The sequence below is a fragment of the Egretta garzetta genome, unplaced genomic scaffold (assembly GCF_000687185.1).
Source record: "Egretta garzetta isolate BGI_Z169 unplaced genomic scaffold, ASM68718v1 scaffold79, whole genome shotgun sequence".
In the NCBI taxonomy this organism is placed as follows: Eukaryota; Metazoa; Chordata; class Aves; order Pelecaniformes; family Ardeidae; genus Egretta; species Egretta garzetta.
In genome coordinates this window covers 3,898,204-3,910,820 of record NW_009260791.1, presented here as the reverse complement: position 1 = coordinate 3,910,820, position 12,617 = coordinate 3,898,204, and the positions used below count along the sequence as shown (strand labels likewise).

Here is a 12,617-nt window from a genome sequence, read left to right as displayed (position 1 = left end):
GGCAGCTGCGCGGGCCGGGCCCGGTCCACGGGGCCGGGCGGGGTGGGGGTGTTGGGGTGCTGCCAAGGCGCTCACCCCCCGCTGCCCTTCGTTTTCTCTCCCCAGTGCCCGGCGTTGCCGAGTTCGCCGCCTCCTTCAAAAGCGTGAGTGATGGCTGCGTTGCTCTCCACCTTCCCCCGCTTCCCTGTGGCGCTAGACCTGCCGTTTCCTCTCCTGAGCTTTGCATCATTGTTCTGTGAAGCGTATCTCAATTATAACTTCGGGATATGCTAGCATAAGCCTTTCGTTTTTAATCTCTCTCTTATTTTTTTTTTTTTTTTATACCTTATGCAACTTACTGTGAATGAGAATTACACCTTGGAAGAAATACCAGGTTTTTAACTTTAGGAAATCCCCCTTTTCCTACTGACTTTGGCTTGTGGGTGGTATTGTGCCCTTTTTAACTCTAAAAAGTCCAGGGAAAGCTAGCAAACAAGATTATACATAAAAATATCTTTATAGAGCACCTGGAACTCTCATATTTTTGCTGTCAGTGTAACTAGTTTTTAATATAAGACTCCTTTGTATAATTCTAAAAATGCACTTGTCTGAGTATGAACTTTTATTTTTTTTCCAAACAGCCTATTACAAGTTCTCCTCCCAAGTGGATGGCTGAATTAGAAAACGATGATATCGATATGTTAAAGGGTGAGTATGGACATTGTGGGTAGGAAGTAAGGTTGCCAAAGCAGATGGGAATTCAGTACTTACTTAAGAGGCTTAAAACACGTGTTCTTTCAGTGTTCTGGAGACGGCCCTGTGGCCTCAGATCTCTAGTTCTCATATTTGCAGAATGGCCAACTCAAGGAGTCTCCTTATCTTGTTAATGGTACACATTTTTCATTAACCCAGTTATCTCCAAGAGACCATCCAGATGTCAGGCTGATTTTTCAAAACAAGCATGCAAGAATATGTTGAAGCAGTGTAACGTTACATATGTATCACTTACCTTGCTTACCAGTCTCTCACTGCATAAGTATGGTGGGTGTCTCCTGTATTTTGAGAAGTGGCATGAATTTTTTTTAGTGGGCCTCAGCTGATCAGACTTGGTGAGCAGTTTAGACTTGCTGATTGACGTGTTCAGAGATGCTCTATGCATGTGTCTCCACTCATAGATCCAAGATCTCTAATAGAATGGTAAGGCTGTATGAGCAAGTTACAGAAGGGTTAGCTAGCATGTAGATTTGCTGCATGTTACAGCTGTTAGTTTGCAGTAAACGTCCTTGAGCATCCTTTGCCTTTCGTGTGAATTCCAGGTAAACTGTTCCAAAGTCAAATTGGGACAAATTAACTTTGACTTGGTGCAAGAAATGTGCTTTAACACACATTAGTAATGTACAGTAAGTCCATTCTTTTGCATACTTTTTTGTAGCTTGTTCATATAGTGATGTGAACTTCCAAAATATGGGGCAAGTTTCTCATTGCAATGGTGGCAGATTACAGTATGAGCCAGATCAGTGGCTGTATTTTTCAGTAGAGAAAGCCAGTCTTTTCTCAGTATGTTAAAATCAGGGGTGGCATCAGCTTGAATTTCAAACATACTCTGTTCACTGGAAACAGATCTTGCCAGAAGTATGACTTGAAAGTAAAACAGGTTAACTGTCACTAGAGGGCTGTAGACAGTGTTAAAATTCACACTTTTCTCTCTTCTTAGAGTTGGGGAGCCTCACTACAGCTAACCTGATGGAAAAAGTTCGTGGCCTGCAGAACCTGGCTTATCAGCTGGGACTGGATGAATGTAAGTGCTGTACACAGATGTGACTGACTGCATTGCAAATCTTCCCACTGAAGTGTGCGCTCACGGTACATTTGTAGCTGGAGAAGCGTGTTGGCAGATTTGGCAAGTGTCCGACAGTCACAGTTAGTGACCTTCCAAAACAGGATGAGAGAGAGAGAGCTTACATCTCTTAACTTACAGCCAGTCTGCATGGGGGAAACATCTTAGCAGAAATAACGAGGTCTTCTGTCAACGTGGTGTTGTCTAGTGCCACGTAGATTTCTGTTCCTGACTTAATGTTGCCTTATATAAATGGGGTCACCTTTCTTAATTTCCCACTCAGATGCTAAAGCTGTTTCTCAGATACTTGTGGCAGTACTTCTGTCAAACTTCACGCACTACCTCCACAGTGAAACTTTCACTTGTGTATAGGATTCCCATGTCACTTAGTGTTCATGCTGTTCTCTGCTTCTGTAGCTGTTACTTTTTTCTACACTCAATTGTGGCAGGAGGTGATGTCATTGAGTACTGAAGTTGACCTTCATCCCACTTACAAACAGCCAATTTTTATTGTTTTTTGATGGTGGAGGAGAGCTCGCCATTGCATTTAGGACTCTGTTCTTAAAGGTTGATCCAGCTTTGCGGATTTCAAGAGTGTTTTGGTATATACCGACACGTTAAATTTTGATGCTGAATTTTGCTCTAGCGTGGACCTTAGTTGCAGGTACTCTTGGGCTACACAAAGCAACAAAAGTTTTAAAACTTGCAGGTCTTTCACCTGCCTTTCAGTGGATGACAAAAAGCAGTAATAGACATTCAGAGTCTTCCTGACTGTCATTAAGCTTATTTTGACACACTCCTTACAAGTTTATTTTACTTTCAGTGTTAACATCTGTTAAGACTGTGTAAAGCATTTAATGGAGTAGACATTAAACTATAACAAGGTAAAACTGAGTCAAATACAAAGATTGGCTGATGATTGGCTTACTCAGTTAAGCTGTAGGCTTAAATGTCAGACAGCTTCATCCTGCTAAATGGAATTTAAGCAGAGCCTGAGTTACATCAAAGCTAACAAGGTGGTTGTTTCCTTAGCAATATTTGTTGCATGCATTTCCATTTATTTTTACTGAGAGCAAATAAATACAGAAAGAAGGCAAAGTGAGCAAACAGTGAACTATCTGGGGTCCAACAGTTGTAACCTTTAGGTTATAGTAAAAGAAATCTTGAATTTTCAAGCTTTATGAAAGCTCTCCATGTTTGTAACTTCTTGTCACTGAAGTATGTTTTCCTTTAGGCTATAATACATGGAGTGCTTTGTGTGTCATAATAAACATTTATCTTAGGAAAATTTTCACAGAAAACCAGATGTGGAGTTTGAACAAAGCTTCTCAGGACTGTTTTTCCTAATACTGTCTTCAAGTTCTTTTCTCTAGCAGCCTTAGATAAGTGAGAGAACAAGAAGAAAAATCTGTTCATTAAAGTTAAAGGATTTGTGGTTTTGGTCCAGAGGTGTTGGATTTGATGATATCTTTGTGTATTGGAATTTAATAGTCCCCTTTTGACTTGACTGTTAATTGAAGCTGGCTGTAAAAAACAGGATTAAACCTGCTCCTGGCCAGTCTCCTCTAGATGGCAGCATGCGGCTTCCCGTAGAAGTCTTGCTGTTTTTTTTATAAAACTGTGTCATTTCAGTCATGATTTGAAGGTCGTCTTCCCAAGATTGTTTTTGTGACATATATCCTGTTCTGAATGTGCACTGTCTTTTTTTTTACAGTATTGTCAAATGCTTTATCTGTGCTGAGTGTGAGAAACAATTCTGCTTCATTGTGTTAGCAGCTTATTTTTCCTTCCGATTCTCCTCTTCTGCATCCTATCTCAAATCCTTTATTATCTTCAAAGACCTCTGTTTTCTTCCAAGTTATCGATAAAATGCTATACAGGACCAGAGTGATTCCTGCAGCACTCCATGACAAATGTATCTCTTGAGTGACATTGTAGTTACGTTGTGAGGTCTGTTATTGAACCAGTTCACACTTCGTGATAATTTTGCATTAGAATTCATTAGGCAAAGTGACATGTGGGACTGGGTACCTTTTGAAAAGTTTATTCATCAAGGTGCTGTTGCAGCACTAAAACTGAAATCTGAGCAATTGATTTGACATGATGTAGTTTGATAAATTAATAATTACTGAATTACACGCCTTGTTTCTTAAATTCATATGAACTGTCTTACTATTTTGTCTGTATAAGCAGGCTTTCTTGACAAATTTGGAACAGAATGCTTTGTCCGTGTTTGCTGCTTTCATCTAGGAATGGTTGAGTACTATTATCTGGATTCCACATTCTTATATAATTCCTGATGTCCCTAACTTTTTGGCCATGGATTTCTCAGTTCCTCCTTTGGTTGCTTACTTCTCACAGATTTGTTCTTTACATCTAACTTTCTCCCCTCTTTTTCCCCATAGGGTTACTTTCACTTTCTATAACCCTGGCTATTTTGTTGAATGCCCCATGACTTCTGTGAATCAGATTAAATTGTTAACATATAACTTACATTTTCTTTCCAGCTTGTTTGATGTCTGGTTTGATTTACAGTTGTCCTCCACTTCTAAAAATTAGCCAGTTTTACAGTCACTGCTATTTCACTGGTCTGCACTTTAAGCTGCATATTCTTATGTGATTGAAATGATTACGTCTTAATTAGTGTGGAGTTCTGTGAAAGTTTTTCTTTATCAGATGAAACTGAACAGGCTTGCCCTGCTTGGATTGTAACAGTAAGTTCAAGAAATGGTTGACTAGAAATTTTAGAGGTGACTTCTACGGTTAGAGGTCTGAGATACAGTGAATGACATTCAGGATGGAATAATGCTGACAGAGCTTCCTCCGGTATTTTATATGGGCACCTGAGGAATCAGCCTTCTTACCCTCTGTTATGATTTCTGTGCAGTATAGCACGTACTGTTTAGACTGCAGTAGCTTTATCTGATAACATGTCAGGCTTTGAGCATGTGGGCTGGTAATGGCAAAGGAAGACCTTCAACAATTGAAATCATTAATGCCGGTTCCCTCCTCCTTGTCTGAGGGTTCAGTTACTTCTTTCTGAATAAGTAACTGTTGATCTGTCCAGCCATGTATCCGATTCTTCTAGCTTCAGTAGCACCCAATACATGTAGTTTCTACTCAAACAAGATAAGGTGCTTTTTTTTTTTTGGTGTTTGTTTTACCTTTGTAGTTCAAAAATACTTCTGTTTGGCAGATATTTTGCAACTTTGTCATTTTTGTCAACCAAATGGATAAGCAAGCACCTTGCTTTTTTAAAAACGTATTTCTGACTGCTTGCTGCATGATCTCCTGTACTTTCATTTCCCTTTTACTAAGACGCAGGTCATTAAACTGCCAATAAAAGATGAGCTATCTTCCATAAATCAGAATTTATTTGCACCATTTAATCTGCTGATGACTTATATTGAAGATCTTTCTTATGGATCAGGAAGGATCTCCAAGGTGATCATGGGGAATCTCTTCTTCAGCTCTCCTAGCATGCTAGTAGGTGGATTCTTGCTCACTTGTGTCTGTTCCTTGCAGAATATTCTTCCCTTCCTTAGCACAGAATTCACCTAAAGGATAGCCTTCCTTGAATAAAGCAGGATTTTTGTAGCATGAACCAATGATTTATTTATTTAATTTTTTTACTCTCCTCTTAAAGGATGGGCTATTCTTTGGTCTATGGTTTGTGTATTTCTTCTTTGCTACAAGGTTGTTCTGGAGTCCTCCAGCAGCTTCCAGGCTCAACACCTCGTATCAATAATAATAAAATCTTTAAAAAATAAATTATTTCTCAACATCTCTTCTGAGGTCTCAGTTTGTGTTTCTTTGCCTCCTTTTCAAGCTATGTAAAACTCTACCTCATCCTCTTGCTTGTTGCTGCATTTCTCTTTTTGCTTCAGATCTCTGATTAGAGCTTCTTTTTCCCTTCTGTTAGAGTTATTTCATTGGTTAGAATACATTGAAACTCTTCAGTATTAAAAATCCTTCTTTCTCTGGATTTTGCTGTTCCTGATAATGTGGGTATTGTAAGGGTGGGAGGAGGAACAGGGCTGAATGAACACACCTACTTTTAATTGTTCATGTAGTTAGGGTGACTTTGGGAGGCATGAATGTGAGCTGCAGCCAGCCAAGAAGTCTTATCTCTGCTGTTGGCAGAAGTCTGGAGAGAAAAAAAAAAGTATAGGTATATTGCCTTGTTATGGGCTTTTCCCTGCCCTGTGTCCCTCCAGCTTTGCTTGGAGTGGGGTCATGAGCACCACAGAATGAGGAGACCACAGCTGATGGGGCAAGCAAGAAGGAGGTGGTTCTTATCTGGGAACCCAGTCACGGATCCTGACTGAATGTTTGTGGCCCACAAAGCAGCAAGTTGCAAAACATTTTGTATAAATAACTGCAAATTTAGATATCTAGCTCTGTTCTTCCACTGTATGACCAGTTACATCTTTCAGAGTAACTGAGTCAAAGTTGACTTTAGAAGATTTTTTAAAGTCTCTGTTTCATGATCTAGCAGCTCTGGGAAGTGCGTACATTACTAGTAAGCAAACTTAACTTGGTGTTAAGAGATTTTTATTATCCTTGATTGCAGTTATTTTTAAAGATCTGCCGTGTCATCCTTTTAAATATACATATACGAAGAGATGTATCTGAGAAAACATACACAGAGAAAAAGATGTTTTTCTTAAAAAAAAATAAATTTAAAGTTAAATAAAAATTTTGGTTTTTTCCAGACTTTGGAACAAACCTATGTGTAAAAGCAACAGATAGGTAGGATGGAAAAGCACCATGTCACTGAAGGAATGTGGTTGTCCAGGGCCTTTCTGAAGGCCCTGCTGTTGCCTCCCTGTGAATCTCTGATATTTTTCAGATAACACCTTCTATACTGATTCAGAAGCCCTAAAGAGTGTGTGTGTGTGTGTGTGTGTATATATGCACACCTGGTATCACAGCCATGCTTATAAAAATGTCACTGATGCCAGAGAGATTATCTGGCTGCTATGCTATCACAGTATAGCTTTGGTGATACTGCCAGTGCAAGACTTCCTGAAAAGCTTATTCTTTTTAGCCATAATATGTTTGTGGAGGCAATGTTGGTTTTGTGCAGTATCTGCCTTAAATATTAGAAAATGTGGGGTAACTGACCCAACAGATGTGAATACCATTTATAGTTTCCCTGTTGGTGATATTTGCTAGTATGCTCTCTTACATTAGATTAAATGTTTATTTGGAGTTGAAGCTGTTTTGTGCTTTTCCTCCTGTAAAATCAAGAATGTAAGAATGACTGTATTATTCAATGTCAAATCCTCACACTCTTGCAAAAGCAATGAGGCAGTTACCGAACGTGCTCAGCCAAGTGTCCCTCTTTATACTTCCCCGTGGTTCTGTGTGCCCTGGCTTTCATTGGACTCTAGCAACTTTGCTCCTATTTTCTTTGTAACACTGATTTATTTTCTGTATATGTTCAAGCAAATTAAATACCAAGGGTACAGTGGAAGGGCTATTTGATGCTAGCTATCAAGGGCCCAAGAATTAGACCTGGATGACCTGGGAGATATCAGGTGAACAGCAAAAAGTTGGCCATCTTGTAGCACCACAGACTGATAAAGGAAAAGTCAGCCAGGGTTTAGTCAGTCAGTGATAGTTTTCCTTAATATGAAGAATGAGTAGATGACTGGGGGTTTTTAGCTTGGAGAGAGACAACTGGTGTAATACGTGAAAAAGATCTGTAAAACCGATTAATGCAGAGAAAGTGTGACTAGGGAATGATTCTTCACTGTTTCTTGTAGTACAGGAGCCAGAGAGAATAAAATAGAGCGGCAGGACAGACATGAGGAGATACTTGTGCTGCGCATTGAAGCCAGAACTCATCGCCACTGGAGGTTGTGGGCACAGTTTATCTCCCTCGATAAATGACGCAAATTATTGGAAGATAAATCCATTGAGGGTGTCTGATCACAGAGAAATCGCCAGTGGCTTGGAAATCTTGGAATTGCAGAAAGCTGGGAGAGATTACTAGGCGGGTACAGCTATGTGCTTCCCTGCTCTTACACTCTTCTGTAGGCGTTTGCCATCAGCATGTCAGATTCAGGGTGGTGGGTTGGAAGGACCTTTTGTTTGATAGCAAGGGGTTTTTTTTGTTTATTTATTTTAGTAATAGGTGAGACTGCATGGTATGGTAGTTAACCAACCGCTACCAGAAATCACTGATGTGTCCCTGTAATGGAGAGACCCTTCCAGAGACAGCAAGAGATGGATGGGCACATGAATGAGGAACAGCTACCTTGCTCCCAAGTTAAGCTGTCCTTGGTTGTGGATTGTAGTCCTCAGCAGCCCCTGAAATTTCTGGGAAATCATAAAGGAGTCCTTCTGAACTCCAAGCTATTTACAGATCGGCACACTTTCTCAGATTGGTAGTCTTTGGTTTTTCATTTCTATCAGATAAATGCTGTCTATTGTGATCTCTTGCCTGCAAGTTCAGCTTTTTTGAAGGTTTGGAGGGGTAGAGCAGTTCCGTCTTTTCCTTCAGCAGGATTTAACTGTAGCATATTTTGAAACATACTTAGTTCTGCTTGTGATCCTTGCAAGCTACTCTTGACATGGATAATTCCAAAGCTAGGATAGCTCTTCCCTACATGGCTGAATGGCAATTCACTCATTGAGTTGTTTGTTTTGTTTGTTTGTTTTTTCCTTTTTTGATGCTGATCGTAGGTAGGATATATTTAAATCAAGGGCTCCATCCTTGGTGGACTGAACTTGTATTATCTATTCAACTAAAAAACCAGGGCATGACACTTGGTTATTAAACTTGAACTTGGCGTAAGTTGGTGAATTAGAATCAAAGTAAGGAAAGGAGGGAGGACAATGTATCCTCTTACTGAAACATCTCTTTCCTTTTCTGTAAGGGATTGTCTTTTCTAAGAGTGTCTACGTGTAGTACCAACATGTGGCCTTTAGGCTCTGTGCAAAACACCTGGCCTTAGTACCCAAACAGGCTTATATCAATGATGTAATTGATCAGATAAAAATATTTCCTGACCATAACCACTTTTTCTTTAGTCCTGAGTCAACTAACACAGAGGCTTTTTAAGCTCAGAAGCCTTACTTTACATTTGTGAGCATGCCCCCATTTCCTGCAGTACAGTTGGCTGATGTCTTTTCTAGTTGCCTCGTGCCTTTTCTGGTCTGTATGTATGCTTGTTTGTAACAAGATGTTTCAGATTCTTATATTTGTAGGAAATCAACATGTCAACAGGTATGTGTAAGTGAAGAGTGTTTTAATATTCAGGGTGTCAGTGGGGTGTGTCTATCTCGTGGAGTCTTCTGAAATTTCTCGCTGGTCCATTTTAGTAAAAGCTGTATGTCCATTCTCTGCAGTCTGGGAAGTTGCATGAAAAAGTGAACTGGATTCTTACGGTTTCTTGTTAGCTAAAATGAGGTTTTGGAATCTACATAGAAGAGCAGACTCTTTCCTGAACATGAACTCTTTCCTGAACATGAACTCTTTCCTGAACATGAACTCTTTCCTTATTTCCATGGAGAAATAGACTACCTAAAGTGTTGTGGTGGAGCTGGAGAAGAGAACTGGCTTTCGGAGAAGGAAGAAGGAAATAAAGTGAAGGAGGATCACGTGATGTGGATCCAAATCTAGATCCCACAGCAGGAGTCTCAGTGCCAGTTATTAGAAGGATTTGCAATGTTCTTAACATCTTGACTGCTGACAGAAGAGTAAGGAAGATGCTTACTTTTTCTTTGTTAAAAGCTGGCACCTCTAGAAGTATAGCGCTTCTAGCACTTGTATGTCGTATTAATCTGAAACAAGAAGGAAGAAAATATGTTTTGGAATCGCCTACTTTGTTCTAAATATGTTGGGCTCGGAAGAGAACGTTGTATGCCAAGTCTAGGGCTTGTTATGTCCTTAAACTTAAAATACACAGTTTGTTTATTCTTGCAAGGTGATGTGTCCTGCATAGGAGGAAGCAGTTTGAGGTGCATGTACTTTGATTATTTTTGCTCTGCTTAGAATTTTCTTTGCAGCAACTGTTTTTTTCTTGGTTTGTTTCTACACTCCCTGCCTTGCTGAATGAATTTTCACCGTATTTCAGTTTTGCCTGAAAGCATATTTCTCCCTTATTTTGTTATTTAGTCCTCTGTTTGGCAAGGACTTTATGTGAAATAGTATACTTCATGTGCTTCAAGTCTTGAAGGCAGAGTTTTATAGCTGGACAACAAAATTATGCTTTTTGGACACTGGATTTCTGTAATATGCAGTTAGCTTAAGCATTTACTTAGCAGACTTCTTCCAGAAAATGTCTCGCATCTTGGATGGTTCATTTGTGTGGATTAGGAGATGATCACAGAGTTTTTCAGGAACTATACAATCAATTGATTCCTTAGTAGAAAAAAAATACGGAGGCTGTTTTCAGTTTACGTTCATAGTAATTCTTAGTCCTTATTTGATTGTTTCAGAGAGGTGAAGAGAATGCTTATGTTGCCCGTTATGGTGTTTATATGGCCCTGTCACCATGATGTCCAAGCTGCTATGATTTCCATGTGAAACCTTGGCCTTTCTCCCGATTCTCTTTATACCCTCCTCCCACACTGTAGATCTGCTTCTTCATTTTAATGCACAGCGCTATGGCAAGAGATATTCTGCATCTGCAGAGGGATGAGGAAATCACCTTTCCTTACACTGCTCACTGGGTGGCTTATTTACAGGCAGGATTCTTCTGGGGCAGCTGCTGTTGGAAGAGTGAGACATCAGAATGCCGGCTTGAAATTGCCATTCATACGTGATCTGTGAATTGGCTAATTTTGACATGTAGGTAGTTAAGAAATGATTACAGTCAGAGTAGTCATGACCTCAACTTTTCATCATCTCCATTGGCTTGTGCCCCAGTTTGGAAGTGAAGAAGGTATAGGAAGTTTTAATTGTACCTGTGTGATTTATCCTCAGTCAGCTCTTTAATTTCTTCTGGCTGTCTGAGGTTTCCGACACGCTGTAAATTTCTCCAACTTTTTCATTATCTGCAATTTCTTTATGACTCATGAATCGGAGTGGAGAGAGAGTGTGGATTTACAGCAGAGATAAACATGTCCATAAAGTCTGTATCTGTGTCAGTAATTGTACTGCTGTCAGTGACTGTCCTGTTTTACAGGTCTCTCTTGGGAGAGGAACACGCTTTGCTACTAGTGTCAGAGAAGTGTTCGCTTTGATTTGCATTAACTTGCCAGGAGATTAGGTTGCGATGGTGAGGATGAAAATTGAGTCTGGACCTTGGCTGCTATTGTTTTTTTTTTAATAAGTGGGTGTGTGGTTGAGTTGCCCTCTGTGTGCAGAAAAAAAAAACCCACAACCAAACAACAGGTCCAGACTGTTCTTAAATACAAAATCAGGGAGATACAGTCTTACTGATGATATCGAATGTGATGTTACCCATATGCATAAATTGTGCATTCTTACCATAAAACAAATGCTGTATCTAGGTAACTGTCATATATGGAAAAAATACTGCATGGAACCTTAGGGTGTTCTCTGTCTGCTGGTGAAGTAGAATAAATATTTCTCTAAGCTTCAAGAAATTTCTGCATGTTTGCCTTCTTCCCCCTCCCTTACTCTGAGGGGAAAGTGCTACCGTGGTTTTCAATGGCAAATACTAATAATACAGCATCCTAGCTTCCAGCCATTGATGGCTCTGCTTGCTGCAGAAGGAGGTGTATACTTCTGGAATTTGAGAAAAGGGGGAAAAATCTCTAAAACTCTCCTAAATGTATCAAAAGTTCAAACTTCACAATTTTTCTGTGCTTTTATTTTCTGTTTGATGGCTGTTGTTATCTGTGTATGTGGAATCTCCTTTTTTTAGATTATACAGTTTGGGTTGGATTTTTTTGTCTGTGACTTACTAGTTTTTTTGTCACAGTAAGAAGGTAATCATTTTCTCACAGAATTATTCTTAAATATTCAAAGTGACTGTAAACCCCCAAATTTCCATTATGTCAGGTATGCAGTGAGACCCCCAAATGCAGCAGATTGCATTTTTCTAAGTCTGCTGGACACCTTTTCAGAAGGGACATTATCATAAACAATGTAGACTCTGTGACTGCGTAGATAGCTTTTGAATGTGCATAGATGTAGGAGTGTTAGAAATGCTAAGATGAAATCTGCCATTGCATGGTTGTTAATTCTGGAGCCCGATGTTAGAAATACAGTGGGGAGCTTTTTGAGTGTTAGACGGTGTCCATCTAGCTCTGATAACTGAGTTTCCAAAGTTATGTGTAAGGACCATGTGCTAAGTGGTCCAATAGCTAGCAGATAACCGTGCTCTTAAAACCGCTGTTGATCTTAATGAGTGATGCTCAATGCAACAACATTCTAAATAAAAGCTGAGTCACTATGATGATGCTTTTTACCTGATCTTTATTGAAATGCCTGTCTTTTTTCTTTTTCTCTCCTCTTCCTCCCCCCTTATCTACCTCCCCATACCTACTTTGTGGATCTGATTTTGTTAAAACAAAGGTCTCCTCTGAAAGGCAGTTCAACCGGGACATATTCCTTGCTTTATTAAAACAAAACCCAAACAAAAAATCCCAACAAAAAAATCCACAAAAAACATTTGTGTTATCACCTGGTATTCCTTTCTAAAAATGTCCCTTCTGAAAGTCCCCTTTGGCTCTTATAGTATGTTCACTAGTAGGAATAAATGCTGCAATAGTTTCATTGTTTCTGGAAGAGTTGTTGAGTTCATGTTTATAGAGTGAAAGTTGATCTAGATACTTTCTGTGATTAAGAGAAGGGAGCCTTTTCAGTGTTAGTGGGGAA

General features: G+C 39.6%; 1 protein-coding gene across 1 annotated transcript in view; it reads left to right on the top strand.

The window, feature by feature from the left end:
* The window catches only part of LIN52 (lin-52 DREAM MuvB core complex component), a 46,373-nt gene that overhangs the window by 2,318 nt on the left and 31,438 nt on the right, over positions 1 to 12,617 (top strand). The window contains exons 2-4 of the mRNA XM_009646609.2: positions 6 to 143; positions 621 to 687; positions 1,694 to 1,777. Of these exons, the coding sequence (XP_009644904.1) occupies positions 6 to 143; positions 621 to 687; positions 1,694 to 1,777 (289 nt within the window). The remainder of the gene's footprint in view (positions 1 to 5; positions 144 to 620; positions 688 to 1,693; positions 1,778 to 12,617) is intronic.